Source organism: Acanthaster planci, linkage group LG05 (assembly GCF_054643075.1).
Source record: "Acanthaster planci isolate LZ-2023a linkage group LG05, COTS_SCS, whole genome shotgun sequence".
NCBI classification, from domain to species: Eukaryota; Metazoa; Echinodermata; class Asteroidea; order Valvatida; family Acanthasteridae; genus Acanthaster; species Acanthaster planci.
Genome location: NC_141781.1, coordinates 16,168,067 through 16,194,700, shown reverse-complemented (window position 1 = coordinate 16,194,700; position 26,634 = coordinate 16,168,067). Strand labels below are relative to the sequence as shown.

The following is a 26,634-nucleotide window of genomic DNA, read 5'->3' as shown; positions in this document are numbered from 1 at the left end:
ATATTCATCGAATGTATACATAGCCAAGCACAGGCTTTCAGCCCATTCTCGGTCATGCAGTCAACCTTTGCCGTTCCATGATTCTCCCACTCCATATACTCAAAAATAATTTCCCGAACCGATTCAGTACTGGGGGAGTGCAGACAGACAGACTCGTTATTCTTTATCCATCTTCCAAACTGGACCAATTCCGGCAGGGTGCAGACATTATAATAGCTAGATCAGCCAAACCCACCTGCCCGGTGGCAATAGCAGAGCAATACATGCTGCACTTGGCAATCTGCCAGACTCTCAACTATCAGTAGTTCGTTGGCTTACAAGAAACTACACAGGCCTCATTCCAACCTCTCACCCACTGAGTTACACCCGTACTCAAAAAATAGTGTTGGACACACTAAAACCCCTCGTTCCAAACATTTCTAATTATAGCCTGCATAGCTTGAGATCAGGGGGCGCATCTGCTGTTTTTAATGCCCAAGTTCCGCCATTGCTTATATCAAAACAAGGCAGGTGGATAATAGAGAGTGCACGTAACACGTACCTCAAAGCTGATACTTTAACCTCCTTGCTCCCATCCAAGTCACTTGGAGTTTAAATGCAATCATTAACAAAATATTGCTACGACACTTGGAAAGTAATCCAGGCCCGGTTTCTCATTTATAAATTAATAAAACATGCATTAGAACCATACATTCTTTAATCAAATATGTAATAAAAGAAGCACTTTTATTCAATGCTGTGATACATTATTAACACTGTTAAAAAGCTTAATGACCGTAGAGCAATCTTGTTAATTGAGGCCGAAGTATTTAACGACAAGTTCAAAAATTTAACTAATTCAGAGAAATTCAAACTGAAGTATATTTATATCAGACTTGCAGCTTAAACAACTAAAGTACCTAAGTTTTGAAGTCAACTGTCGAAGAGAGAAGTAGCACATGAAGTTAAGTTATCGATGTCAGTGTTGAGGTCCTATTCATATGAGCTGAATAATTTAATGTCCAGTTTAATATTTAATCTAATTCAGATAAATTAGAATTGAAGTGTATTGTACATCAGGCTTGTAACTAGGAACCTAGTTGACGTCAACTGTCGGAGAGAAGAGCGCATGAATTTAAGTTATTAAAGTCAGTGTTGAGGTTCACTGCATGACCAGACCAACTGTTCACCAATGAAAACAATTTTGTTCTTTGTCTTTTTTTCTCCTGTCTTTGGTGCATTTTTTGTTTATTACATGAGGAAGAATCAGAAAAGAAATTAATTTTTCTGACGTAAGAATGTAGGAAGAAACTAGGGTCTTCAACACTGGGGCCAGTAACTGGAGCCTACCGTCTATGGAGCCTACCGGGGCGTTAAACAGATTACAGTCTGTAGGGAGTTCGTTCTACTTCCTTGTGTTTAATAGCTCTATGGAAAGACTAGCACTGCTTCGATCTTTGATATTTTTGTCAAAAATATCCAATAATTTCAGTGCAGCACATTTGATTAGTGCCCAAGGGTTGCAGTAGTGATTAGTTGGAACAAACTCTTGCAGATGGTGTTCGTGTCCCAAGAAATCACCACTAGAAAGTGTGAATTAGTGGCTCAATATTTTTCACGGTTCTCGGCTGAATGGCCAAACTGGACAGCATTTTATCAAAGAAAGTTTCTACTCCAATACTGATCTCATGCTTTTTAAACAATTGAGAAACAATTTGAAAAATACCTTTTTTTGGCTTGCTTTGTATTAATTTTGAATGGCCTATTAGAGTTTATTTTACTTTTTTGTCACAGAGTGAAGGCCCACAATAATGCAGGGTTTTAGTGTTTTAGTATTGCAAAATAAATAGAGATATTCTCGATAATTTTTAAGATCATGCCTTTCATGCCCAGTCAACTTAATTTTTTTAGGGGGGGTGTCAGGAATGTCTCAAATCACCTTTCAATTTCTGTTTATATGAAAGGAAATCGCCAGAAATCTGCCAGTGAGCTGTGAAGGACAGTCCTTCCTGACATGCCTCAGGATTGGAGTGTTGTCAAATGTTCTGTGTGCAGCATCGCAAAGCAGCATATCCTCCTCATGTCTCAGTTCTTGTGAAAGAAACTCCCTCTTCTAAAAATTTACATACAAAATTCCAAAATGATCTTGGCTTTTTCTCTTTTTTTGAATATGGTTCTATAAACAATATTGTTCCAGAGGATCCTGCTGAGAATACGTGTATAAAGTGACTGTGCGAGCACTTGCTGAACGTTACTCGTTCTTCACTGAATTCAGGACTTAAATTCCTTCCCCATTAAGTGTGGGTCGGGTCTACTAGAGAATACCTACCCAAAGAGTCACTACATATGCAAATTTCCCATGTGTGTATTATTCATTCGCTGAAAAGATTTGATCACCCGTGGTGCACCCTGACATCCCACAATGCAGTGTAGCTTGGCCGCCATGATTGTCCTTTTCAAAAGTGACTCAAAAGGTCAGAGCCAAAGTGGGGAGGACAGGAGGGAGAGGATTGTTTGGGTAGGTATTCTCGAGTAGAACCGACCCACACTTAATGTGGGGAAGGAGTCTACAGTGCTTTACCTACCAAAGCAGTCACTACATATGCAGAGCAGCACTGGTCTAGGCGGGGGGTTGGCGATGACACATCCAATGCCGAGAATACACTTTTACATATACACATGGAGGAATGTAAAAATTTAAGAAATGGTAAAGGAACTTCATAATGACTTGTTGTTCGTCTTTCAGGAGGTCTCTTTGACCTCTGCGCTGCAGACAGCAGGATTGTCCTGCCAATTGTGATGTCAGTCTGCAGGACATCCCTCAAGTTGCAAGAGGTAGAAGGAGACTTCCGACATGCAGTTTTGCAAATGTTTGCAATAGAAACAGGATGTAAGGAGGCGAAGAGCGTAAAGATATCAGACGGATCAGGTGAGGGAGTCTGATTCCGTCAGGAAGGCGATCGAAGGAATGAGGTGAACACCATGCGGCTCCCAACATAGATAGCCTTCGGCAATGGGGAGAGCCTATAGCTTGCTGCCTCCTCAGGACATAACTATTTTCAGGAGAAAGGCCAACCTGACAAGGGTGTATGTAAGGCAGGAATTATTTAGGGTTCAAAAAAAGGATCGGAAAGCATCTAGAGAACCTACCTTAGGTCTTATAACCAGACCAATTTCCTAACAAGGGGACACTGGATAATCATATCATACAAAAGGTGATGGAATGTCATGTTCTTAACCAATTTTGAAACCAATGTGTATGGCAGCTAGGGCTCTCGCCTGTAGTTATGAGTTGTAGATAAAGTTGAACCTTGTTAATAAGAGCACTGTTAATACAAGATTCTGTTATGGCACTTGCAGGAGCATTTGCTGGAGCCAAAGCCTGACTATTGATGCAGATAACACAATGATAAAATCTGTTGGCCATGGAGGAAGGACCGACACGAACAACAATTTCTGCCAGTTGCCTCAGTACCCCGCCGAGCTTTATTGCTAAGCCCTGATCTGTCCAAAGTTAAAATGGTGCCCAGATTATACGACAATGACAAAGCCTTACTTAATGGTAACAAACGCTTGAATTACACTTAGTTTAACTGGGCTTATAACAGTCAGACCTTACTCGATCGATTAACAGCAAAATTTACTCAACTAATAGCGAAATTTGCTCAACTGGTATTAACAAAACACTTGTGTTACACTTACATGTAGTTCTTGCTGAGCTTATAATGATCAGACCTTTACATTGTCAATAATTACATATATATTATGTATATATGTATGTATGTATGCGTGTACGTAGTCACTGTGTCTATCAATATTCATCCATTGTCACACGAAAATGCGTGGATTAGAGCATTGAAAGTTGGGTCGGACCAGTTTTGAGAATTAAACAAAGACACCTCACAATCGCAGATCAACTGATGGAATGGACGTCTTAATTATTCCACTAGCGCGTACTTTGTCCTAATTAGCGGGACATAACAATTTCTGGCGACGAGGATGGGATACAGCCAAGTTCGGTAGGTCTCACCTTGGAGATCACCGAGAACATGTGGATAATTTGTCGGCAGTGTCGGCCAGGCCCACACTAGACTATTCACGCCATTGTTCGTGTACGCAATGTACACGCGTTAGAATGAGCATCCGTCGTGCCATGCCCCACCACGCCACTACACTACCACAAGCACGCCAGACAGTTAGTTGCCGTAAGTGCTTGAAGTGTAACAACTTTTAGCGGAGAGCTGTTCCATTGACTGGGCGCGCTACACGTCAATTGCATGTACATGTGCGAGATCTTTACGCGTGCACTTTTCAGTGCCAGAGCAATAAGCACAACAGCGGGAAGAGCCATTTGAGTTGGAGAGATCGCGCCACACCCTGCAACAGCTGCCGAGTGCAGTGAATGGAGTGCAGTGGTGGTCCAGAGCCAGGGAACTTGTCGCCTTAGTAACGCAGCCCCAGACAGTGGAGTTGTTTTGGAGTGTCAGCTGATAAAAGCGGGGATCGTAAAGTTTCGCCCAGAACTGGCCAAGGATTTATGCAACGCTTTGACAGGACTTGGCTTTACCAGTCCAAGACCAGTCCACCATCGCCGATCGCCCATCGGTACGCCCCATTCATCTGATCGGACTTCACTCACGAAGCCTTGCCCCCCGTGCAGTGCTACACCGCCCAGTTTGTCGCTGGCAGAAGCGTGGACAATGCCCGTTGGATTCCTCAGGAACCATTTCCCCGTCTAGCACCGCACCGCTCAGTGTTGTCAGCGTCAACCCCACCTTGCCGATGCTCCGCGGACTCATTAAACAGTTGATAGGATTGCGGACTTGAAATTAACATGCTTAATCATTTTTAATGAATCGTGGGACATGTCGATGGTACGTGATCGCCGAACTTTATGAACATTAACTATCACTTTATGGGCTTATTGTTGTGAGTATTGTTGTATTGAATTTTCCTAAACCATAGGCCTACCTGGAAACAAAGTCACCGTTGCATTGATTCATTGCCAAGTCGGTAAAAAGTTGCTGGCTTGATTTCAAATTGTATTTGTGGCCTACATTTTAGAAATATTCAGTGTACAAGTTTGCTGTTCTGTTACCTGGTTTTGTTATTGCTATGACAAACATGTTACAAATCAGTTTTACTGTGTAGTAATGGTGTTGTTTGGTTACTGCCCAAACTAGTTACCACACGTTTTATGCCAGTGTTAATTGTGAAATCAGTTTCACTATATGGTAATGGTGTTGTCGGTTTACTGCCCAGGCTAGTTGCCACATATTGTATGTAAGTGGTAGTTGCTACAAAGCATTTGGCTATATTGTAACGGTGTTGTTTGATTACTGCCCAAACTGTATTTAGTTGCCATATATTGTGTCAAGTTGCGTTTGACTGGGTATCATTGGGCAATATGGCCAGTACAGTAAGCGGTGTAATAGGTGTTGTACCTGCTTTTGATTCTAGCCAGATTGAAGAATGGATCAAATTACTTGAGGCTTGGCTGGAGTCCAATAAGGTTGTGGAGAAGATTAAGGAAATTAGCCAACCAGAGAGTCAGCCGGCAGATCCAAAGGTCAACAAAATGCAGTTTTCACTGAAACCAAAGCCGAAGTTTGCCCGTAAACTAGCAAGCGGTGCCAAAGGCAATCGTCAGTCTAATGACAGTGCTAAAGTGGCCAGCCGAAGCTTCAACCAGCAGAAGTGTTGGCGTTGTGGTGCAACACATACCTCAGATGCATGCTCATTTAAATCAGAAAATGCCACAAGTGCCATTGTACGGGTAACACAAAGAGCCAGTGTGACAAGGTGCAAGAGTTTAATCTGCGCCAACAGCGGAAAGGGCCGAATGCTCATCACCTAGAAGATGAGGAACACCGGGAGGATGAAGCCGCAGCCACAATATTGAGTCACATGGACGTGCCAGCGGTTCAGCTACTGAAGTGTAAACCCTATAATGTGACCATGAATGTCAACGGTAAGGAAATCAACATGGAGCTTGACACCGGAAGCCCGTGGTCCATTGTGTCATTGGGGACATTTACCCGAATCAGGAATCCTGATGAAATTCAGCCTTGCAATCCCCGTTTGACAACATACACCGGTGATAGAGTTCCAATCGTCGGTGAGGCCATAGTAAAGGTGAAGCATTTGTCGTCACACCCGACAAAGCCTTTGCCACTCCTTGTCATGCAGAATGGAATAAGCCTCTTGGGACGGGAGTGGATAGAATGCTTCCCATCAGCATTGGCCAATGTCCTTCAAGCCAAGCCGCCAAGCAGCTCAAGACTGAATGCAGTTGACATGGATACCGAAGCCCAATTGAAGGACATACTGCAAGCCCATGATGAAGTGTTCAATACCACGGTACTTGGTAAGCTGAAAGGGTACCAGGCAAAGGTACAGCCAGTAGAGGAGCAGCCACTTTTCTAAGAAGATCCGAAGTTTATGTGGGGGCCTCGACAAGAGGATGCCTTCCAGGAATCAAAGAAGTTGCTTCAAAGTGACACGGTCCTGGTCCACTTTGATCCAGAGAAGCCACTGTTACTGCAGACGGACGCCAGCTCCTATGGCCTCGGTGCAGTGATCAGTCACGTTTTGCCAGATGGGAGTGAGAGGCCCATCTCCTTCGCCCCCAGGACTTTGACTTCCAGTGAGAAGAATTATGCCCAGTATGAGAAAGAGGGACTAGGCATCATATTCGGGCTGAAGAAGTTTCATAAGTACCTCCAAGGGAGGCACTTCAGCATAGTCACTGACCATAAACCTTTGGTGGCCTTGTTCGGTGATAAGAAACCTTCAAGTCCGATGGCCTCCGCTCGCACCACCAGATGGCACATGATACTCTCAGCATATGAGTACGACATAATCCATAAGGAGGGTAAAAAGCATCAAAATGCGGATGCCCTTTCACGCTTACCTGTAACAGGAAGTGGAGAAGCCTGGCACTCAGATGAGATGGTAGGAGGGTCTGACAAATGCCGAATCAACCTAATTGAAGATGTAGATACTCAAACAGTGACTGCAGAAGAAATACTGCGTCTAACGGGCAAGGACCAAGTGTTGTCCAGAGTGAGGAACTACCTACAGCAGGGTTGGCCTGAGAAGAAGAATCTCGGAAACGAGTTTGCCCCATTTGTAGCCAAGAAAGAAGAGTTGTCTCTTGAGGATGGTGTAATCCTTTGGGTGCAAAGGGTCGTCATACCAGAACAGTCTGCTCTACGCCTTCGTCTTCTTCGAGAGCTCCATGCAACACATCCCGGCATCGTTAAGATGAAGGCACTGGCCCGTTCATTCATGTGGTGGCCAGCAATTGACAGAATGATCGAGCACAAAGTGCAAAGCTGCCAAAATTGCCAAGAGCACCAAAAGATGCCACCCCCAACTACACTGCATCCATGGGAGATTCCTGACAAGCCCTGGTCCAGGTTACATCTGGATTATGCCTCCATCAGCGGTCAGGATGTCCTGATAGTAGTTGATGCATTCAGCAAATGGATTGAGGCCATCCATGTGGGTAACTCCACCACAGCCACAACAGTGAGGGTGTTGCGAAGGCTGTTTTCTACTCATGGAATACCAGAGACAGTGGTCACAGACAACGGAATGCAGTTCATGTCAGATGAATTCAGCCAGTTCCTGAGCCAGAATGGAGTGGAACATCCGCAGACAGCCCCAAAACATCCATCGAGCAATGGATTGGCCGAGAGAGCCGTTCAAACTGTAAAGGTTGGAGTAAAGAAAATCCGAAGTGGAGATTTGGAGTTGCGACTCCAGCAGTTCCTGTTGTGCTACAGAGTGACTTCAGTCGACAACTGGGAAAAGTCCCAGTGAGTTGCTCTATCGACGACAAATTTGAACCAAGCTAGATCAGCTGAAGCCTAACTTTGGTAGACGAGTAAAAATGCAACAAGCTCGAATGCAGCAGTCACGAAGCTCTAAGGTTAGAGAGTTACAACCAGCCGATACTGTTCTAGTCAAGAACTTTGGTTCTGGACCAACCTGGTTGTATGGTGAAGTTGTCAGAGTGCTGGCATCGTCGGTTTATGAAGTTCGCTTGTCTGATGGTCGTATGGTCAGACGATGTATTGCTAAGCCAGTTCAGCAGCCTGTACCCAAACACATGAGGGAGACAGTTGACAAACCACTTGAGTATACGCCAGAAGCATTGACACAGCCAAGCAACCTCCCAGAGCCACTACCATTGGAAGTGACACAACCGCCGGTAACTACCGAAGTAGTAGTCCCAAGCAACTCGGAGCCCAAAGAGTTGTCTAGCCCAGGGAAGGTTCAACCTCACACTGAACCAGCCCAACCCACTAGAGTGTTGGAGCGACCAAAAAACCTTCCTAGGAAGTTTGCTGATTACATTATGACCAAACCATAATTACGTACGTAGAATATTTGAGTGTTCTTTAATGCCTGATATATAACCATAGGTTAGCAGTAGAATGACACTTGTAGTCTGAAAGTGAGTGTATTAAGGTAGATTGTTTTACATGTATTAACAGTCAAAGTAGAGTCGTGTAAACCAGAACAAGAGTGTTTTTTTTTTAATTAAAAAAATTGCAAAACGTTTTTTTTCCCTAGTTATATTCCAAAAAGTAGAGTTGATGTTCCTGGTTTCACTATAGTTTGACTTGTTTGCATAGTTCTTTAATGACCATGGTACAAGAAGATAATAATGGGTCTGCGGCTCCACAAGTAAAAACGTGTTTGATTCATGGACTGTTAGTGAGGAAACTGACCATTATACTGTACCTCTTGGAGTTTGTTCAAAGTCTTATATTACTTCCCAATTGTTAGGAAGTAACCAGCAAAATACATGTACGTAATAGAGCAGTTTTCTCGGGGTACTTCAGCTAAAGGGGGAGGAATATTATGTATGTATGTATGCGTGTACATAGTCACTGTGTCTATCAATATTCATACATCGTCACACGCACATGCGCGGATTAGAGCATTGAAAGTTGGGTCGGACCAGTTTCGAGAATTAAACGAAGACACCTCACAATCGCAGATCAATTGATGGAGTGGACGTCTTAATTATTCCACTAGCGTGTACTTTGTCCTAATTAGCGGGACATAACAATATACATATACATAGGATCAGGAGGGGGCTAAGTATGGCATTTGGCAAGATCATGCCAACTCTCCCTGCAGAAAAGGCGTCCGGCACGATTATGCTAACAACTGGTATTACATAAAACAAGAAACATGCATATAGTGGGTTTAACTATCACCCAATAACAAGAAACATGCATATAGTGGTTTTACTGCACCCCAAATGATTAATATTCCCAGGTAGAGATTAAGTAACAGAGCATCGCATCCCATGCTCTGTTGAAGCATAGGCAAGAAAGTGCGCAACTATCCTGTGCAGGATATATAACAGGTGCCCCCATCAACAGACGGGTCCCCCACCCATCCCACCCCCCTCAAGGTACGAGGGGGTAAGCCCGAGGAAGATGTCCTCCAGGCCAGGGATTGGGCAGAGACACCCCGCTCCAACTTGGCACTCTATGCCAAACAAATTCCCAATGCGAGAACTTGCCAATCCCCCCCCCCCGTGGATAAATAAGCAACTAATACACGATGTACTGTGAGGCTTTGGTCTGAAACAACTCATGAATAGGCTTGGGTTGAGAGGTATAAAGCACATAGGATGTAGTCGAAGGAAAGAGGAGGGCATCTGGGTTGGCCTCAAAAAAGGCCAAGGTCAAGTACAGGTTCACACAAAATATTTGTTCCCTGGTGCGGATAGATGGAGGTCATCCCGCCAATGCACTGATTGTTGGCTTGGGTGGATGTTGTGTAGATTACTAATTGTATGAGCGTTTGCTAGCTGGCTACATAGCCTGTGTGCATATTTGTTAAGAGCATACCGTACATGGCCTTACGGCCCACAACTGGGTGCAATTCCCCGTTGTAAAAGATCCTGAGAAGAATATCAGACCAAATAATTCTGACATCTGGTAGTGTACGTCTGATGTTTTGAAGGCACTCCTCCAACCTTTCTCCAATTACTCTAAGTGGCGTGGAGAAAATATCATTGGTGCCCATATGGATAATGAAGGTACCAGGTGCAGGGCCGCGCTTTAGATAGCTACGGATGGAGGGGACAAGCGCTGAGATTCCAGCCCCACGAGTTCCAAGCCGAGTAATAGATCCAGCTGACCGTCCATGTGGGCTTTGGCCTGCTCTGAAAACTATACCGTCCCCCACAACCCAGATGAGCCCAACACCTGAAACAGATTGAACAAAAGACAGCCAATAACAAGCGACTGGCAGGTGTGTGGAAAGGAAAGGAGGGTTGACTGGCAGGGTATATAAAAACAAAACAAAAAAACAAAAGGGGAAGATAGCACTGCTGGCCTGTGCATGGCTGAAGGCTAGACTTTCTTGGGTGTATAGACTGACTGCTTGTGATTTCCATGCTATTGAATTGGTAAGCAGTGAGGGGGGAACCATCAAAGTGAACGAACAGTGGGCCTGGAATTGGTGGACGCACCTGCAAGTACTCCATGATAGGATTCACTGGGCACATTGTGGAGTTGCGCTGCCTATGAAAGTGCAAAACCACTGAATCCCCCCTTTGGTCTGTTTTTGAGAAACGAAGTTTTACAACCATGACCGCCTGACTTTCGCCCACAAAGGAAATATCACTGTGACTTAAAATCTGTGAGCAATCTGCAGCCTTAGTGGATGCTGTGAATTTCCCCACTTGCAGGAACCCAAAGAAGGTGAGTAAGAAGGCAGCTTGAAAGAGTGCTGCCTCATCAAAGAACGCCGTGGTGACGCTGAGGATATTGTATAATTTCCCAAGTAGTTCAAGTGTGATGGGCCGTTTGTTGTCAGATTTGTGGGTTAATCTGCAGTATCCCTCCTTAAGCTTGCAAACAAGGAAACTGGCTGTAGCATCTGCCCAATTGTTCAGTTTATGGACATAAGAAACCGCTGCAACCCATCATGGAAGGGGCAAACCCTTCCATTGACAGATAGGAAACGAAAGCCATAACGTGGCTACTTGGAGCTGGCCACAAAAATGGGAGCGTGGCTTGGCACCTGAATTGTTGAAACTGCACTATCCCTGTGCTGTTTGCTGCCCGTGTACTCTCGGAAAATGAGGCCCCAAGCAGGCAAATTGTTTCTGGTTTTAGAGACTCCATAAGGCTGGTGGGACTTTGGAGCTGCAGCTGGCCGCTCCGAGGGCTAGTGCCTTGAACAGAGGCATCTGCAAGCGGGACAGGGCATCGACAATTTCATTTTTGGAACCTGAAATGTGCTTAGCTTTGAACAGGATGTTGTCACTGAGACACTGTAATACAAAGCATCTCACAAACTTCATTATCTTCAAGTATTTGGATGACTGACTCTTAACAATGGAAACAGCTGCATTGTCAGACTGAATCAGGACCCCCTTCCCTGAGAGTAAATTTCCCCAAAGCACTGTTATAACAGTGTTCCACTGTGTTCAACACAGTAGTTGTCTCCAAGACGTTCTGCTTGAAGGCCCTAGATAAAGGGAAGGCGACAAGGAGAGGTTGTCCGGGGTTGCTCCGACCTTACAAGAGGGAGCGGTCCGCTAAGGCAAAGAGCCTATACTTCATGAATGGGAGCCCCGTAGCAAGAGCATCTCAAGATGGGGGGGGGGAGTCGGTTGACTGGCACGGGCATGGTCGATGTATCCCTCTGGAAGGGTGGCTGAGGGAGAATCCGGAATCTGGAATATGTCATAGGTGGTGAGGATGCCAATAAAATTGGTGTCATCTTCAACCAAAGACCATGGTGACTTTGCTTCAACTGAAGTAAGGCCGTGCTATAGTCAAGAGTCGAGGGTGCCAGTAGATTAGTGGCTAGTTGAGTGGAGGACTGTCAGGCTGGAGTGGACTCGGACGTGTGCCAAGTTCTGGCTAGAGACTAGAATATCTCAACGCATGAATGATCAACCAGGAGTTTGGGAACAATTGGCCTGGAAGATTCCAGTCATGCTATGTCATTTAAACAAGTTGTGGCTGATGTCTTCCTCCGGTGAAGCGGCTAACGGCAGGCCGAGCACTTGAATCATGTTTTGCTGAAGAAGACAGAGGCGGCAATCAGATAGAGTGAGGGCACTGATGGAATCAACTTCCTTCTTTTTGGAGAACAATGCTGGTCGCCCGGTCGGGGATAGGGCAGTGCCTTATTCGCCTTATTGTTTTGTGATAAAATTAAACAAATTTGGATTTAAATTAAGAAATTTAAATCAAGTAATTTGATTAAATTCACAAACCACCATGTCTTAGCCTTGATGAATAGCATGCAGAATAACACCTACCAGTACATGTATCGGCAGAGAAGACACTTCCTTCAGAGACAAGTACATGCACATACATGTATACCAGGGATAAAGTGCATACCAGGTTTTAAACCGAACTGTTAGGTTTTGACAAAAGTAGAGTTTGCAAGAATTTGATAAGAATAGGATACTTATACATGCATCAAATGACTAATGAGTGAGAAACATGCAGTGAACAACATGCTACATGTACATGTGTACCTGTACAAAATTTTACCTTGCTCTGTGGGCAAAAAGCAATCTCATTTTGTTCGTGATCCAGCTCCACAGAGCAGTGACTTAAGCTGGATTAAAAATCACTTTACTAAGGGCAACGTTAAGGACTAACATTTCTAATCTCAATAAAATACATGTATACTTGCAGAGATGTAAAAGGTTGATGTACACTGATATTTTACCACGTTAAAGCATGGAGGAAGGACATAGAAGGAATTTGAACTGCCCGGGCTATAACATCTGACCAATTACCGCTTTCTGGCATGTCTGGTATGTCCATATTTAGAGCGCAACGAACGCTTGCTACACACCGCCTGTTTCACAACCATAAGTCCCCTTTGTACCCAATATTCATTGCTGCAATTTTTCACTGGTAATCTGCATCCTTAAAATGTTGTACACTGCAGTATAGGAGGTTGAATATTCATGCCATCGATGGTGATTGGTATGACCTGAAAACAACATCAAATTTAATGCTTGCCCTTAGTGTTCATGTGCAGTCATTGCCCTTATCAAATGCTTTCTTTTGCAGTTTTGGGAATGAATTGCCAAGTTGTTTATAAGATATTGTGTTTTATTTGAATCATTAATATTATGGCATTTGTAAAAAAAAAGGTGTTTTATGAGATGTCTCGAGCACTCCTTGTGATGAAATAGTGCATTTTGTTTGTTATGAACTTAACTGTCCAGTGATAGTCAAAATGTTGGCCAGTCTTAGCCAAATTTGTACAAAGACTTTGAAAACTGATGTGTTGGAAAGACAAAATAAATGGAACAGTGTATCAAAGGAAAAAGTTTATTCACAACGGCAAAAGTAGATCTAATGTTAGAGACTTTTTGCTCCCTATTTCCTGGTCACGGCGACAAGTTGCAGTTAATTGTAAACAAAACACACAAAATATTGCTCAAATATAACTAAGCAGGCAGTAATCAGGCATTTTTGGAATGTTTACTACTGTTTGTCTGACGGGGGCGGCAATGCTCATCGAGCACTTTGAAGTGCCAGAGTTCTAACTCCTGTGTCCTTCCTCTATGGTTAAACTCTGATTTAAATTTAAATGAAGTAAAATTAAATCATGATTGTCAATCCTTCGCATCAAATACACTTACTGAATCCAAAAAGCTGATTCAAATTGAAACAAGTGGACAGAATTGAAAATAAAATCTTGCAAAACCAGATTTTGTGCAAAATTCATACTTCTTTAATACCGGAAGGAACTGGAAGGCCAACAGAGAAGGGATTTGCTGTTTAAAATGTGCAAGACCTGCAAACATTTTCAATCAGTAAAAAAAAATCAAAAATTGAAACACTTCGCCATATTGATTTAAATCAGTGATTTTTTTTTCAAAAAATCATTTTATTTAAATCAAGATTTAAATTGGTTATTTAAATCAAGGTGACTTACATCAGACAACCCTGACCAGAGGCGATGCAGGAGTCAAAAGGTGATCTAGGCGTGCCCAGATCAAGGTCCCGTGGGCATGCAGAGTAGTTTAAACCCTCTTGCTCTCATTGAAAAAAATTGAAAATATCATCATACTTTCCGCCAAACCAAAAACCGAGATGCTTTACAGGAAACGAAGACAAAAGTACAAACCAGGGCAAAAACCAAGTGAGCCCAGCCCTTAACCTAAACCTAATAATTTATTTTCTAAAGGTTGCATCTAATGGAAAGGATGTTTTGCATGTAACTTTTGTCAAACATGTGAAAACTGTTGAAATTTTGGTTGTAAAGAATGTTAAAGTTGTAACAGTTGCAAAGATTGCAAAGGCTCTGAAAGTTGTAAAGGTTGTAAAGGTTGCAAAGATTGTGAATGTTCTTTTGGTTGTAGAGGGTGTATAAAAAAGTCAAATTAACCTCAATTGTAAAGGTTGTATAAAATGTATTCATTGCAAAGATATTTGACTTGTATCAATTGTGTCAATTGCTTTCACTGTGAAAATTTAAGAGACTGTGTAAATTATGTAAACAATCAACCAAACTTTCAAGCCATGTTAAATTACAAGACATATTTTGATTGATCGTGATAAAACCTCCCAAACAATTTTAAAAAAATGTCATTTTATCAAGTCACCGATCAAATGCTTTATACTCAGCAGAGGCCTAATCTTATGTGGGTGGCCATCCAGTTCATGAGAAAGGCCATGGAAACTCTTGTCAGAGTCTTGATTGTGGGAAATGATGCGCAGTGAATGCATTGCAAGAGCCCCCATCAGTAGTAAATGTACGTTGAATGCTTGCACACATTGTTACTGTGTTTCTCAATTATGCACATGAGCAGGCTTTCTACCCGGCTTACACCTGGTTATGTGCCGTCAGCCGAATGTATTGTTTCAGAATGATGACACTAGCAATTCAAGCTATTTACATGGTTTTGGGGGATCCGAGTTTTTCGGAGCTATCCAATCGGAAGTGGCATAGGGTACGAGCATGGATTGGTCAGTGGAGGTGATTGGCAGCCAATCAAGCTGCCCAGGTCTTTCTTATTAGCGGGAACACATGGAAAATTAGTCACTTTGTCACAGCTTTGTCTTAAAACAAGTTCAACCTGCCACCTCCCCCAATCTCCACCATTATTACGATTTTTCAATGTTGCTTCAGGCTACGCTAAGATCCATTTTGAACTGTTGTCGCTAGCAGTTTCTAGCAGAAAAAAGGACAATAATAACTTTCACAGAGCATAAATTTAATTTAGTAGGCTAACTTTTATCACATGGTTTCTAATAGTAATAACGTAGAAGTGTATTGAGCTAACAGTAGTGCCCTTCAGTTCCGGTCGAGCTATGTAGCATGTTGCCCCTCGTTTTCCAACTTGGGGAATTTCAATTGTTTATTTGTTCAATTAATAGCTGTAACTTTGATCTTGGTGCCCTTCGGTTTCGTTGGGGCCAATTAGAGGCGCCCTTCAGTTTCGTTGGGGTCAACTTGCTAATGTGAAGGCAGGGTGTGTTACATGTAGTCTTTGTGGAGGTCGGGTACAGTTAGCTGACCTGTATCAGGGTCAAAGCCCACATGTGCAGATTTGTGTCATAGTAGTTGGTTGGTATAAGGACATGTGACAGTGTGGTGTCCTTGGTGTGGCCACAATGGTAATATGTTGAATGGACGCGGTAGTCCATTATTTCATGTGAACTGTTAGCTGTATGTCCTGTGTGTCTGTATAACAAGTTTGTCCTGTGTTCGGTATCCGGCTCCTTGCCAAAATTTTAGGTCTCAGAAATATTCACAGGGTTTCTTATCATTTACCGTTAAAACAAACATAAACTTCAGCTATAAGCTTTGACAGAAAAGTCAAGTAAGTGTCCAGTCACATTCATTATCTGAGTATAATGACACTGTATGTATATATATTAAATTCGATTCACAACCCCATTAAAACATGGAAATCAAAAATGTAACAATTGACTCAAAGAAAAACCACTCTCAGAGTTTACATTAAAAGTCAATAAAATGATTAGTAACAGTTGTTTGTATTGTTTAGCAGGCAATAAAAAATGGAGGACCTGCGAACACAGGTTATATAAATATCATTGTTGGGAATGTAGACCACATACCAAAGAAATAGCTCAAAATGTCAAAGACTATATCCCTCAAGATCTCTCTTGTGAGCACAAAAAATATGTCTGCTTGTTTTAGTTGTAAATCTAGAGGTGATTATCCTCATTAGAGTTAATTAAAACTAACCCATCCTCAATTTTTGAGGATCGGTTAATTTTAATAAACTCTAACGAGGGTTAAGAAAATTGAGTTTTATTATCATATATGTACGAAAAAGACTCATACAAATGGGATACAAGGAGTGCCAAGCGATCAATAGGGTGCGCCAAATAACCAAGATGCCGGACCCGTGCTCTCTAACCTTAAAATGGAAAGACCAGGTCAACAAGAAAATGAAGTAGGTATTTTAACGTTTATCACTATAAACATCACGATGTTTCAAGAGACGTCCAGAATGCGTCAGAAGAACAAAAAGAACAAATCTTTTGGAGAGTAGACGAACATAAATAAAACAGATCGGGATGGATATTTGATAAAGTAGTTGCATTTTATATCAACGTGTTGCTTTATCAACTGTTGAGAGGAAGTAGTTAAATACCACTCTCCAAAAGGTCAGCAGGCCATAAAGCGATCATTAAAGTAAAAAAAGAAGATCAACGATGGGCGTTGAGAGCAGCTTAAGGACTCATAAGAGACAAAGTCAAACGACAACACGAAACCAATCGAAATAACACAAAGATAGAACAACCACATACAAAGAATCAGATGGTTTAAGTTTTACAAATGTGGACTTTCCTACTCCAGTGTTGCAGATCTCACGCATCGAAGCCCAGAACGACTTGGCAGTAAATGTATTTGGTTACAGCGTTAAAGACAGTGTGTTCCTCTCCACAAAAGCAAAAATGAAGAACTGATCAACTTACTTTATTTAAGCAACAATCAAAACACTCACTATTGTTGGATAAAAAAATTCATCTAGACTCACTTCGAGCGATATAGACAATCACAACTGTACAAATATTGCTTTAACTGTATGACCCACTTTGGAGCCCAACATAAACTAGACCAACACAAACAAGACTGCAAAGGAGTAGATGCTTCTAAAGTCATATTACCCGAAAAAGGTAAAAACATTCTCAAATTGAAAAACTACAAAAATATGCAAGACGCTTCTTTTGCAATCTAGGCTGATTTTGAATCTATTTTAGAACCCATACCACCACAAGAAGCCACCACTTTCAAAACTCAACATCACAAACCGTGTGGTTACTCTTACAACATCGTATGCTGTGACAGTGTCTGTGCGAGTCACAAAAAAAACCAAGGTAAAGACACTGCTACTAATTTTATAGAGTCTATCATGCAAGAAAAAAAACATCAAAAAACGTTTGCTAACCCAAAACTTATCATTTGGACATCAGAACTCCATGAACGACACAACAATACTGACACATGCTGGATCTGCAAAATAAACGACCCGTCCTACCAAAGAATCACAGTGTCAATGTCCTATTCCGCAAAAACCGAAAGCTCAACACCAAAAGATAGAATTTAGTTTAAAAAACAACAGTGGTTTTATCAAATATTGTCACATGAACTGTGAAAAACCTACCAATGAATTTAGGAAGGTCAGAGACCACTGTCACATCAACGGCAAGTATAGAGGCCCAGCTCACACTATCGGCAACCTCAAACTCCAAATCATTAAAAACAAGACTCCCATTCCAGTCACATTTCACAACTTGGAAAATTACGACGCCCATCTGATTATGAAAGGTGTTTCTACTTTTAACAGAGGTAAAATAAATGTAATTGCTAAAAACTCTTCAAAGTACATTTCATTTTCTCTCGGCCAACTGCAATTTATCAATTCGTTTCATTTCACGCCCTTTTCACTCGGTTGGTTGGTCAAAAATTGCCCAAGACACTTTTAAATTACTTTGTGAAAGGTTTCCAAACAATGCCATTTTACAATTAATAATGGTATCTATCCGTATGAATATGTCAATAATTTAATAAAAAGTTTGAAGAAACAAGTTTACTTGCCAGAGACAAGTCTTATGGTCCATTCAAACAGGAGACCGTGTCTGAAGAAGAATACACCCATGCTCAAACAGTATGGCAAGCGTTTCACTGTCGCACCATGGGAGATTATCACGATCTCTACGTAGAAATGGACACGTCGTTACATGCATTTTTTAAAAGTTTCTCCAAGTTTGTAGAATCCACTATGGTTTAGACCCCGCCAATTAATTACACAGCACCCGGTTTATCTTGGGATGCTTTGTTGAAAAACTCTGCCATTCAACTTGAGTTACTGACCAACATCAATCAACACTTGTTTTTTTTAAAAGGCAACACAAGGCGGTATGTCTAGCATAGGAGGCAAACGATACGCCAAACCAAACAACCCCAGTCTCAAAGATTACAATCCAAATCAACCACAATCCTACATTCTTTATTTAGACGCAAACAATCTGTATGGATGGGCCGTGTCTCAACTGCTGCTGTACGGTCAGTCTTGCTGGAATAAAAACCTGGGCAAGTTTACCTCTGAATATATTCAAAAGCTTTCACCTCACTCTAAAACCAGCTATATGCTCGAAGTGACTCTCGATTACCCTCAACACCTGCATGACTTACACAATGATTTCCCTCGGCACCTGAAAACATTCAGATATCTAACGAATGTTTGTCAAACTATCAAAAGACTTGATCAAACAAATGGAGAAAAGACGGCCTCTGTAGACAAACTCATAGCTACGCTTTCAACCAAAAACAAAGTATGTCATTCATTATCGCGCGTTGCAAAAATATCTCGAATAGGGGTTGGAGTTAAAAACAGTTTACTGCGTCTTGTCTTTTTTTGCAACCCTGGACCTCATTATCTCGGCAGAGCTACAAAGGTGACCGACAACGTGTAGTGAATCACTGCACATGCAGGGCCGTCACTCCAGCTTCATGTATGTATGTACATGTACAATGTACACTGTATGGCGGTGCACTGAATAAGTGAAATCACGTACTGTACATGTACATGTATGTGTAGTGCCTAGCTGACAAGATGACCGTCTTGAAGTATCAAAATGTGTATCACTATCACAGCCATTTTCTTTTTGTTTTGAATCGCGAAAGTTGTTCAGTCGGATAACATCCGGAAATTGTCAAATTTCAGTGAAACTGGCCAGTAGTCCACTGTGTGTGTATAGCTACTACAAAACTTTTTCCAAAATGTAAGCTTTGAATTTTAAACTGCATGTAACTCACAGGATCGACTGGAGTGACGACAACGCTTTTCTTGTTGGTTCTATTGCTAGATCATATATAACAGGTTTTGCCCTTACCCAACGTATATTAATAAGCACTGTATGCTCAGTGCTTGTCCAAGAGCTTGCGAAAAAACTTCACAAGCTTACTCGGGTGGGACTCGAACCCACGACCTCCTGCTTACTAGTGCAGATGTCTCAACCACTCGACCACTGAACTTGCCGGGGTCAGCTAGCCAGTCCGAGTCAAATGAAGCAGCAGGTACCGCGAACTATTTTCAAGATGTATGTAAAAAAATACATGCCGCAACTATGCCGCAACCAAGCAATCACGAATTACAACCACCCAGCACTTTCATCCCAACCATCAATCATAAATCGAAACAAGCGTATTGCATATTAATTTCGATATAGCACCAACAAATGCAAAGCTACAGCCCTTCACGTCACACAACATGCATATTTATGAAGTTCACATGGGTGCTACTAAAGCCAACAATCATGTAACACCAATTAATTAATAACTCTGTAGTGAAAACACTAAACCTGAATTATTAAATCTGCAGGCACCCGATGTTTCCCTGTTGGAGACTTATGGGAGGAATGGCCCATGGTGAACATCCATGGAGCCATTCGAGTGCCTGTCACAAAACATTGACATTACAGCCATAGTGCCTCCATTGTATGTTCTAGCAGCTGCAACTGGTAAAATAACTTTATTGGCCATTGGAATAGATCATTTCTTGACCGTGTCTGTCGAAATTCCTGCCAAAAACTGCTTCAAAGTGCCAAGCTTACTCAAATCTCTCTGAAGGATACGATTCCCCCATCTGAACCGTTGAGGGGAAGAAATGGTTCTTGGTGAACATCAAAGAAACACAAAACCAAATATTTGCGATAATGCAAAGCACAATGCCAACATTTCGTTCGCACCATAATATGTTACTAAACACAAGGTGGAGATGGGGCGGAGGCAGGTAAACAAAAATTTGGAAGTTCCACTGTCTATTAAATCTTTACCCTATAAAGGCTGTGACAAAACTGACCTTAAACTACATTCCCTTAATCCATCAAGCCATGCCTCCCATTAAGAAGATGTCCCATTGGTTAAACGTTTTGTCACAGAAGTTCCCTTATTGGTCTAAATTCTCTAATGTAATTGGCTGACACATTATGCTAATCATTCAGTGGCTCCTTTTTTAGAATTCTGTGTTGTCTAAAAATTGTCTAAAGACTGTCCAAAGACATTTTAGCAAAGATGCTTCTTTCCAATTCCACACATACCTGCAGATAAGGAAAGCTGGTAAAAAACACTGCCAAATAGTTCAAGTGCTACTTCTTGGTAGTGTGGCGAAACAGGGTAGCTGCGCAGACCTGTGTTTAGTCTGGGTCATTAATAATTCAGGCGCGTCTAATTCATGCATTAAACATGCGCGCGGCAACCAATCAGAGGCGCGCATTACCTTAGGTCTGGGCACTGTCTGCGTGGGTTGCCAGGACTTCTCAAGATGGCAGCGCGCTAACCAGAGCTCTGTGGAGTTGTCTTGTGTTCTGAGTTTCGAGTGTAAATCTGACGTACGACCGCTGGTGGTTGGGGATCTACCTCAAGTGTACCTGGTGCGATTGGTTAGTGTGGTGCTTGTTCCCAGTTGCCGGAGCTCCCAATTATATCAGATCTCTTTGAAGATTCGGGAATCATTAGACAGTCTCGTTTATTTAAGAAGTGGTAGATTATAGGGTTAGGGAACCCGTGTGAACCAGTTAATTGGGGAATTAGCGAAGCTTAGACTAGAAGGATTGTGTGCCGTTGTTCCATGCTTGTTGGCATAGCGATGGTTGGTAGCGGTCCTGGTCTGGAAGCTTGCTTTCCTTGTTGAGGTTTACTGGGTGCAGGTTTCCGTTAAGAGTCTGGTGAGGACTATTATAATCGCTTTCTTAATCAACTTACCTGTGTTATTTCATAATAACTTGAAGTGGGTGAGGGTTATTTAAGTCAACATAAACCTTGTTGCAATTTGGGAACTGTGTTGCTTTGTAAGGCAGTATAGATTATTGTTGTACAAGTCTACACCATTGTGTTGTGTTGTACAGTTACGAAGATTGTATTCGCTTGTGTGGTTAAGACTTATCAGTTATAAGCCATCGGTAGATTATTTATTTAGACTTGAGGGTTACCCTGATCACTTTGAAGGTTACCTGGTTATTGTGAGGGTTACCTTGATCGCTGTGAGGTTTACCCTGATCACCGTGAGGGTTATTCTGGTGTAGGTTAAGGATAAGGCAGATTAATCACGTTTGTGGTGCAGTTGACCATGTAGGACTACCTCCCTGTGAGGATAATTTTGTATATAGTTAATTGTTGTTGTAACTGAGCACTGACATAGAATAAACCAATCATATAATTGCCTTGGAAATCACTGGACACCGTGATATTTAGTTCAGTCCTGTATCACTTTATTGTAATCTTTATTGGCATTGGGATCAATTACCTAATCACAGAATGGTGGTAAACCTCCACCAAACGAACAGCCCCTAAGGCATAGTCCACTGTTCGTTAACTGATATCCCCCCTTGCGTTTGGATAGCTGCTCATTCTTGCGTAAGGTTAAATAAATATATTTGTGGGGTTAGGCCAAGTCAATTCTATTGCCGATCAGGCCAGTCTGCTGGTCCACCACAAAAAGGTGTCAGTTGTCCCGCCACAGTAGTTAAGCATAGGAGAGATTTTTCAGTTTTTCTTGTCCAAATTGGCAGTAAAATTGGATCATTTAGCCAGTCAGCTTCACAGAGCCATGTTAACACACCAACAATTACACACAGGAGAAATACACTAACCCTAACCCCCTAGGGTGTATGTAAAATCGTATTGAAATTGGAGGATTTGGGACTGTAAGGGTTAATAAAGTTATTTGTGGCAAACCAATTTAACACACTTATATGGAATACTGAGAATAAAGCATTTGATCATTTAATGATAAAATGTCTTGTCTCGGTTGAAAAATTGATTTCATGCTCGAATATTTTCTGTGCCTGATTCAGAAGTTTTGGGGGCAATTCAGACATAAACCCAAAGTGTTTGTGTAGCAGGGGCAGATTTAACTTAGTTTTGTCTTTGTACTCAATTCAAATGTCCACGCACAGTATAGGAGTAGCACCCCCTAGTCTACCCATCCTAAAGTTGCCCTGTGCCCCTCATAATTGTTTACTTGATGATGACTCATGCAACTGGACAGGCACTGTGGGCATGCTTTGAGCCCAAGTCTCAGTAAGCAGGCTGGCAGTCGGTGAAGTAACACACCTATTAAATACCAGTCAAGTTCTGCCCTGAAAGCTCAGACCTGCGGTGGACTTGGTGAGTTTACTTTTATTTCTGTATTAATCTGTATTGTTAAAAGAGAAAGACTTTTGTATTTTATGTCAGCTGACTGCTTTTGATGATAGATTGTTTCGTCTTTACTCACATTATTAGCCAAGTGTTCTTTTGTCAGATCTGAACCAAATTCTAGCCAGATGACTGTAACTTTTACAAGGTGTTTTGATCATTGCTACTTGGATATTTTTGTTATTGTTGCTTAGCCTGTTTAAATATGAAGATAATGTTTGTATTCGCACAAGTGCATTTTTTTGAAAGTTCTTGACGATGGAGTCTATGTAGTTCTTTTTTTTTTAGTAACAAATAGATCGTATCTGTGATTTTGGTTCTCTGCTTTTAGATTTGATTCTTAAGTCCGTGCTTATGAACATTTTAAGTTAAAGTTGGTTATGAGGATGAGGATTGCCATGTAGATTCACTCCAGACCATGATTGAAAGTGAAGCAGAATAAATTGAGTTGAAGTGTGCGTCTGCTGACTTAGTTGGTACATATCACAGAACACGGATAGATTTGTCTTACTTTTCTCCATTACGTAGTCTTGGACTCGAGTGCGTACATTCTATTATCAATTTTTTGTGCTTTTACCTGTGTGTAGTATGTACATGTATTTTTTAACCATGTGGCCAGTACATGCATCCTGTGCAAGTCAATTTTTTTGTTCATGGACTCCCATATGCTTGTGCACATGTTTCAGCAGGAGGCTTAGGTAATTGCAGGGATTAAGGATTAGTGTGGCCTGCCTTCTTGGAAGTGGCCGACCTTTTGTTTATTACCTCATTGATATTCACAAGTTTTGGCAGGTCTCAGCCTTACTGCACATGTTTGTTACTGAAGCTAAAAAAAGTTTACGATGCAGATTGAGCAACTTTGGATGTGCAGAGTAGTACTTTGTGCATTGGATAATTTCTTAGTCTTCAACTTGTATTTATATGGTTTTTATTACTTTTCCTTTGACTTCCAGGTGGTTAACGCTTGAGTTGAATTGATCTGTAACTTTTCTTAGGCGCTGTGTTGGTTTTGTTGGTTCTTGTTTTTTTTTCTTTTAGTTTGGGTTGGTCTTGTTTTAGATTGGTTAAGTCTTACCTTGATTCTGTTGCAGGTTTACTTTGGTCTAGGATTGGTCTAATTTCTAAATTTAATTTTGGTCTTGGTCATATTTCTCCTACATTTTAGGTTTGGTTTCTGAAATTCTCTTGGCTAGATTTTCAAGTCTTTAGGTGAATATTTTAAAATCTGATTTTTGACCCAGTCTTGTTTTTTTAGTTCTCCAGTTGCTTTTCTTTTTGGGGGGATATTTTTAGAAGAAATAAATGATTTTGTTGTTAGAATCAAGTTTCAGCTTCCGTATCCCTATTCTTTTAGACTTCTTGCGACTCCTCTCTTTTGATCCTTTTGAAATTTTTTTAGCGAGTTTCCCAAGTGTTTTATTTCCTTCAAGTCTCTTCTTTATTTTTTTAATTCGTATTTGAAGTGTGCCATTTTTCCCCGTTACATTTTCATGGCACTTTCATCGATCCTGTATGGACAAACAAAACGCTTTATCTTCGAAAATGATTTTGTGATGCCTGCTACATGCAAGGTAAACTACTGACAACATTTCCGTGGAATTTGAAGAAAACTTGAGCTGCAGTTAAACTGAATACTGTTTGTTGTTGGAAACTAGGAAAATGACTGTTTCGGTCAACAAAGGCCTTGCTGTTCTGGGGTTCAAAGATCATGTAGCGCCGAAGGCGCAAGATGGATAACTCTGCCCAAAGGGCGTAATTACCATGGGCGCTATTTGAGCAAGCAATACGCCTGTGCAGTTTACGGTAATGCTTAGGTGCAGGCTCACCACATGCACGTGCCTGCCGCGGCGCCTGCGCCATTGCATTACTGTGCATTGTGCAGGCGTATTGTTTGAACTGAATCTAGGCTGAAGTATAAGTGGGCACATAGGCCTAAGACAGCTTCAGCAAGGCCCAAGCTACTTCTAGAACAGTAAAGCACTACTCCGTAGGCCTTCCTGGGTCCATCTTTTTGATGATTCCATAAGCTATGGCATTTAGAAAAGTGCCTTGGGTGCGCCAATAAAAAAAATGAGATTAAATTTTACAAACCTCTATAAAAAAGAGGTATGAATAAAGAAACCAAACCACAACGCCGCCCGGTATTATCAGACTTTAAGCAATTGAAAAAATATTTTATTGTTGACTTTGTTAAACAATATAACATTCCATTACCGGCACCAAAGTGCAAATAACACACAAAGTCGGAGCTCATAAAAGGTGTTCAAGAGAGTCAACAGCAATTTAGAAATCTCACTCGCCAGTCATATCATCAACTTTTACAACAGTTCAAGACAACAACATAGAATTCACAGCCATGGGTGTAAAAGAAAAAATATTGCGAACAGACTTGATAACTACAATTAAAGTGTACATTCAGCCGCAGGCGATTTAAGAAGTGGACATCCGGAGAATTAGGCACTTCAGGGACAATTATAGAAATTGGGAATTGATACCGAATTTCTATGAAGACGACGTGATTCATTTTAAAAATTTTTACAGAAAGTTTATTGAAGACAAAGTGCTAGCCGAGTTTAAGGAAATCGGCTCATACAAATTACAAACGGCCATTAAGATTCAGTTCAAAATGGAAAAACCGCAAGCAGAAACGAAACTCGGCATTTTCACGTTTACAAGCCAAATAACGCGGTCTTTTCTAAACAAGGAATTAAAGAAGCGTTGAATCAGCAGATTGTGCAACATCTAGCAGACGTGGAAGCACACGAGCAGCGTGGTTCTGGCTGGGTGTTTGATAAAGTACACACCTTTTATATCAAGGTGGTGAAATATAATCCGGTAGGCGCGACTTATATTCTACTGCCAAGATATTTGGCTGTTAAATCAGCAATTATTAATGTCCAAAATAAAGAAGATCGAGAGTGCATTCGCTGGGCGTTGCGTGCGGCTTTAAAATTATATTCAGACAATGTCAAACGTCAGTTAGAAATGAATCCAAATTACAAAATACATGATGAGCGCACTTCGACTTACACTAAAGAAGATGGCCTAAATTTCACAAACGTAAATTTTCCAACACCGATTTCACAAATTTCGCGCATCGAATCACAAAATAATTTAGCCATTAATGTATTTGGCTATACCGAGAAAGAAGGCACTTACATGCTTTACAAGACCAAATGCGAAAAAGAGCATATTTATTTACTCTACTTTATCCAAGGCGAAACGAGTCATTAATGCTGGATCAAAAATTTCTCTCGTTTGATGGGTGACGTTGATAAACACGGCCATAAGAAATAGTGGTGTTTCAAATGTCTGTCACATTTTCAAACTGAAGAAAGACTCGCCAGACATCAAGAGGACTGCCAAGGAATTGACACAGCGGCATGCAAGGTCGAAATACCTGCCAAAGGCAAAAATGTTCTCAAGTTTGAAAATTATAAAAACAAGCAAGACACCTCAATCTGTTTTAGAGCGCCTTCCCCCAACCTCACTAAACACGATTAAAACTCAAATCCATAAACCGTGTGGTTATTCATACACGGTCCTCAGATGTGACGGTAAATGCATGAGCCAAAAGATGTACAGAGGCCAAGACGCAGCAAGTGATTTTGTCAGGTCAATTAGTGAAGACGCCTGTAAAATTTACGAAATGTTTGAAAATCCAAAGCCACTAAAATGGTCATGCGAGTTACAAAAAACCTACAAAAATTGCAATCGGTGTTGGATCTGTGAAAAGCTTATCGGTAAGACTAAAGAATCTCAATGCCAGTGCCTGATTCCAAAACGAACCAAAAACAGATTACTGTCACGTGACGGGGAAGTACCGAGGCCCAGCGCATGCCAGTTGTAATTCAAAGTTAAGAGTCATACCCTATCAAACGCCCATTCCGGTTATTTTACACAATTTGGAGAAATATGACGCACATCTAATTATCCTGCATAATTAGATGTGCTTGTGAG

General features: G+C 41.5%; 1 protein-coding gene and 1 long non-coding RNA gene across 10 annotated transcripts in view; one reads left to right on the top strand and one right to left on the bottom strand.

The window, feature by feature from the left end:
• LOC110990503 (uncharacterized) overlaps positions 1-26,634 on the bottom strand; it is a 234,114-nt gene that overhangs the window by 61,539 nt on the left and 145,941 nt on the right. Inside the window, exon 7 of one of the 9 annotated variants that reach the window (XM_087136871.1) lies at positions 18,081-18,189. The exons of 7 other annotated variants lie outside the window; for them this stretch is intronic. In XM_087136871.1, the coding sequence (XP_086992997.1) occupies positions 18,096-18,189 (94 nt within the window). In that variant the 3' untranslated portion in view covers positions 18,081-18,095. Of the gene's footprint in view, positions 1-18,080; positions 18,190-25,974; positions 26,075-26,634 lie in introns of those variants that run through there. One more of the 9 variants, XM_087136872.1, reaches the window with a different exon arrangement.
• Positions 21,862-26,634, top strand: part of LOC147799111 (uncharacterized) — a 63,868-nt gene continuing 59,095 nt past the window's right edge. Inside the window, exon 1 of the long non-coding RNA XR_015425231.1 lies at positions 21,862-22,644. This is a non-coding gene — a long non-coding RNA (uncharacterized LOC147799111). The remainder of the gene's footprint in view (positions 22,645-26,634) is intronic.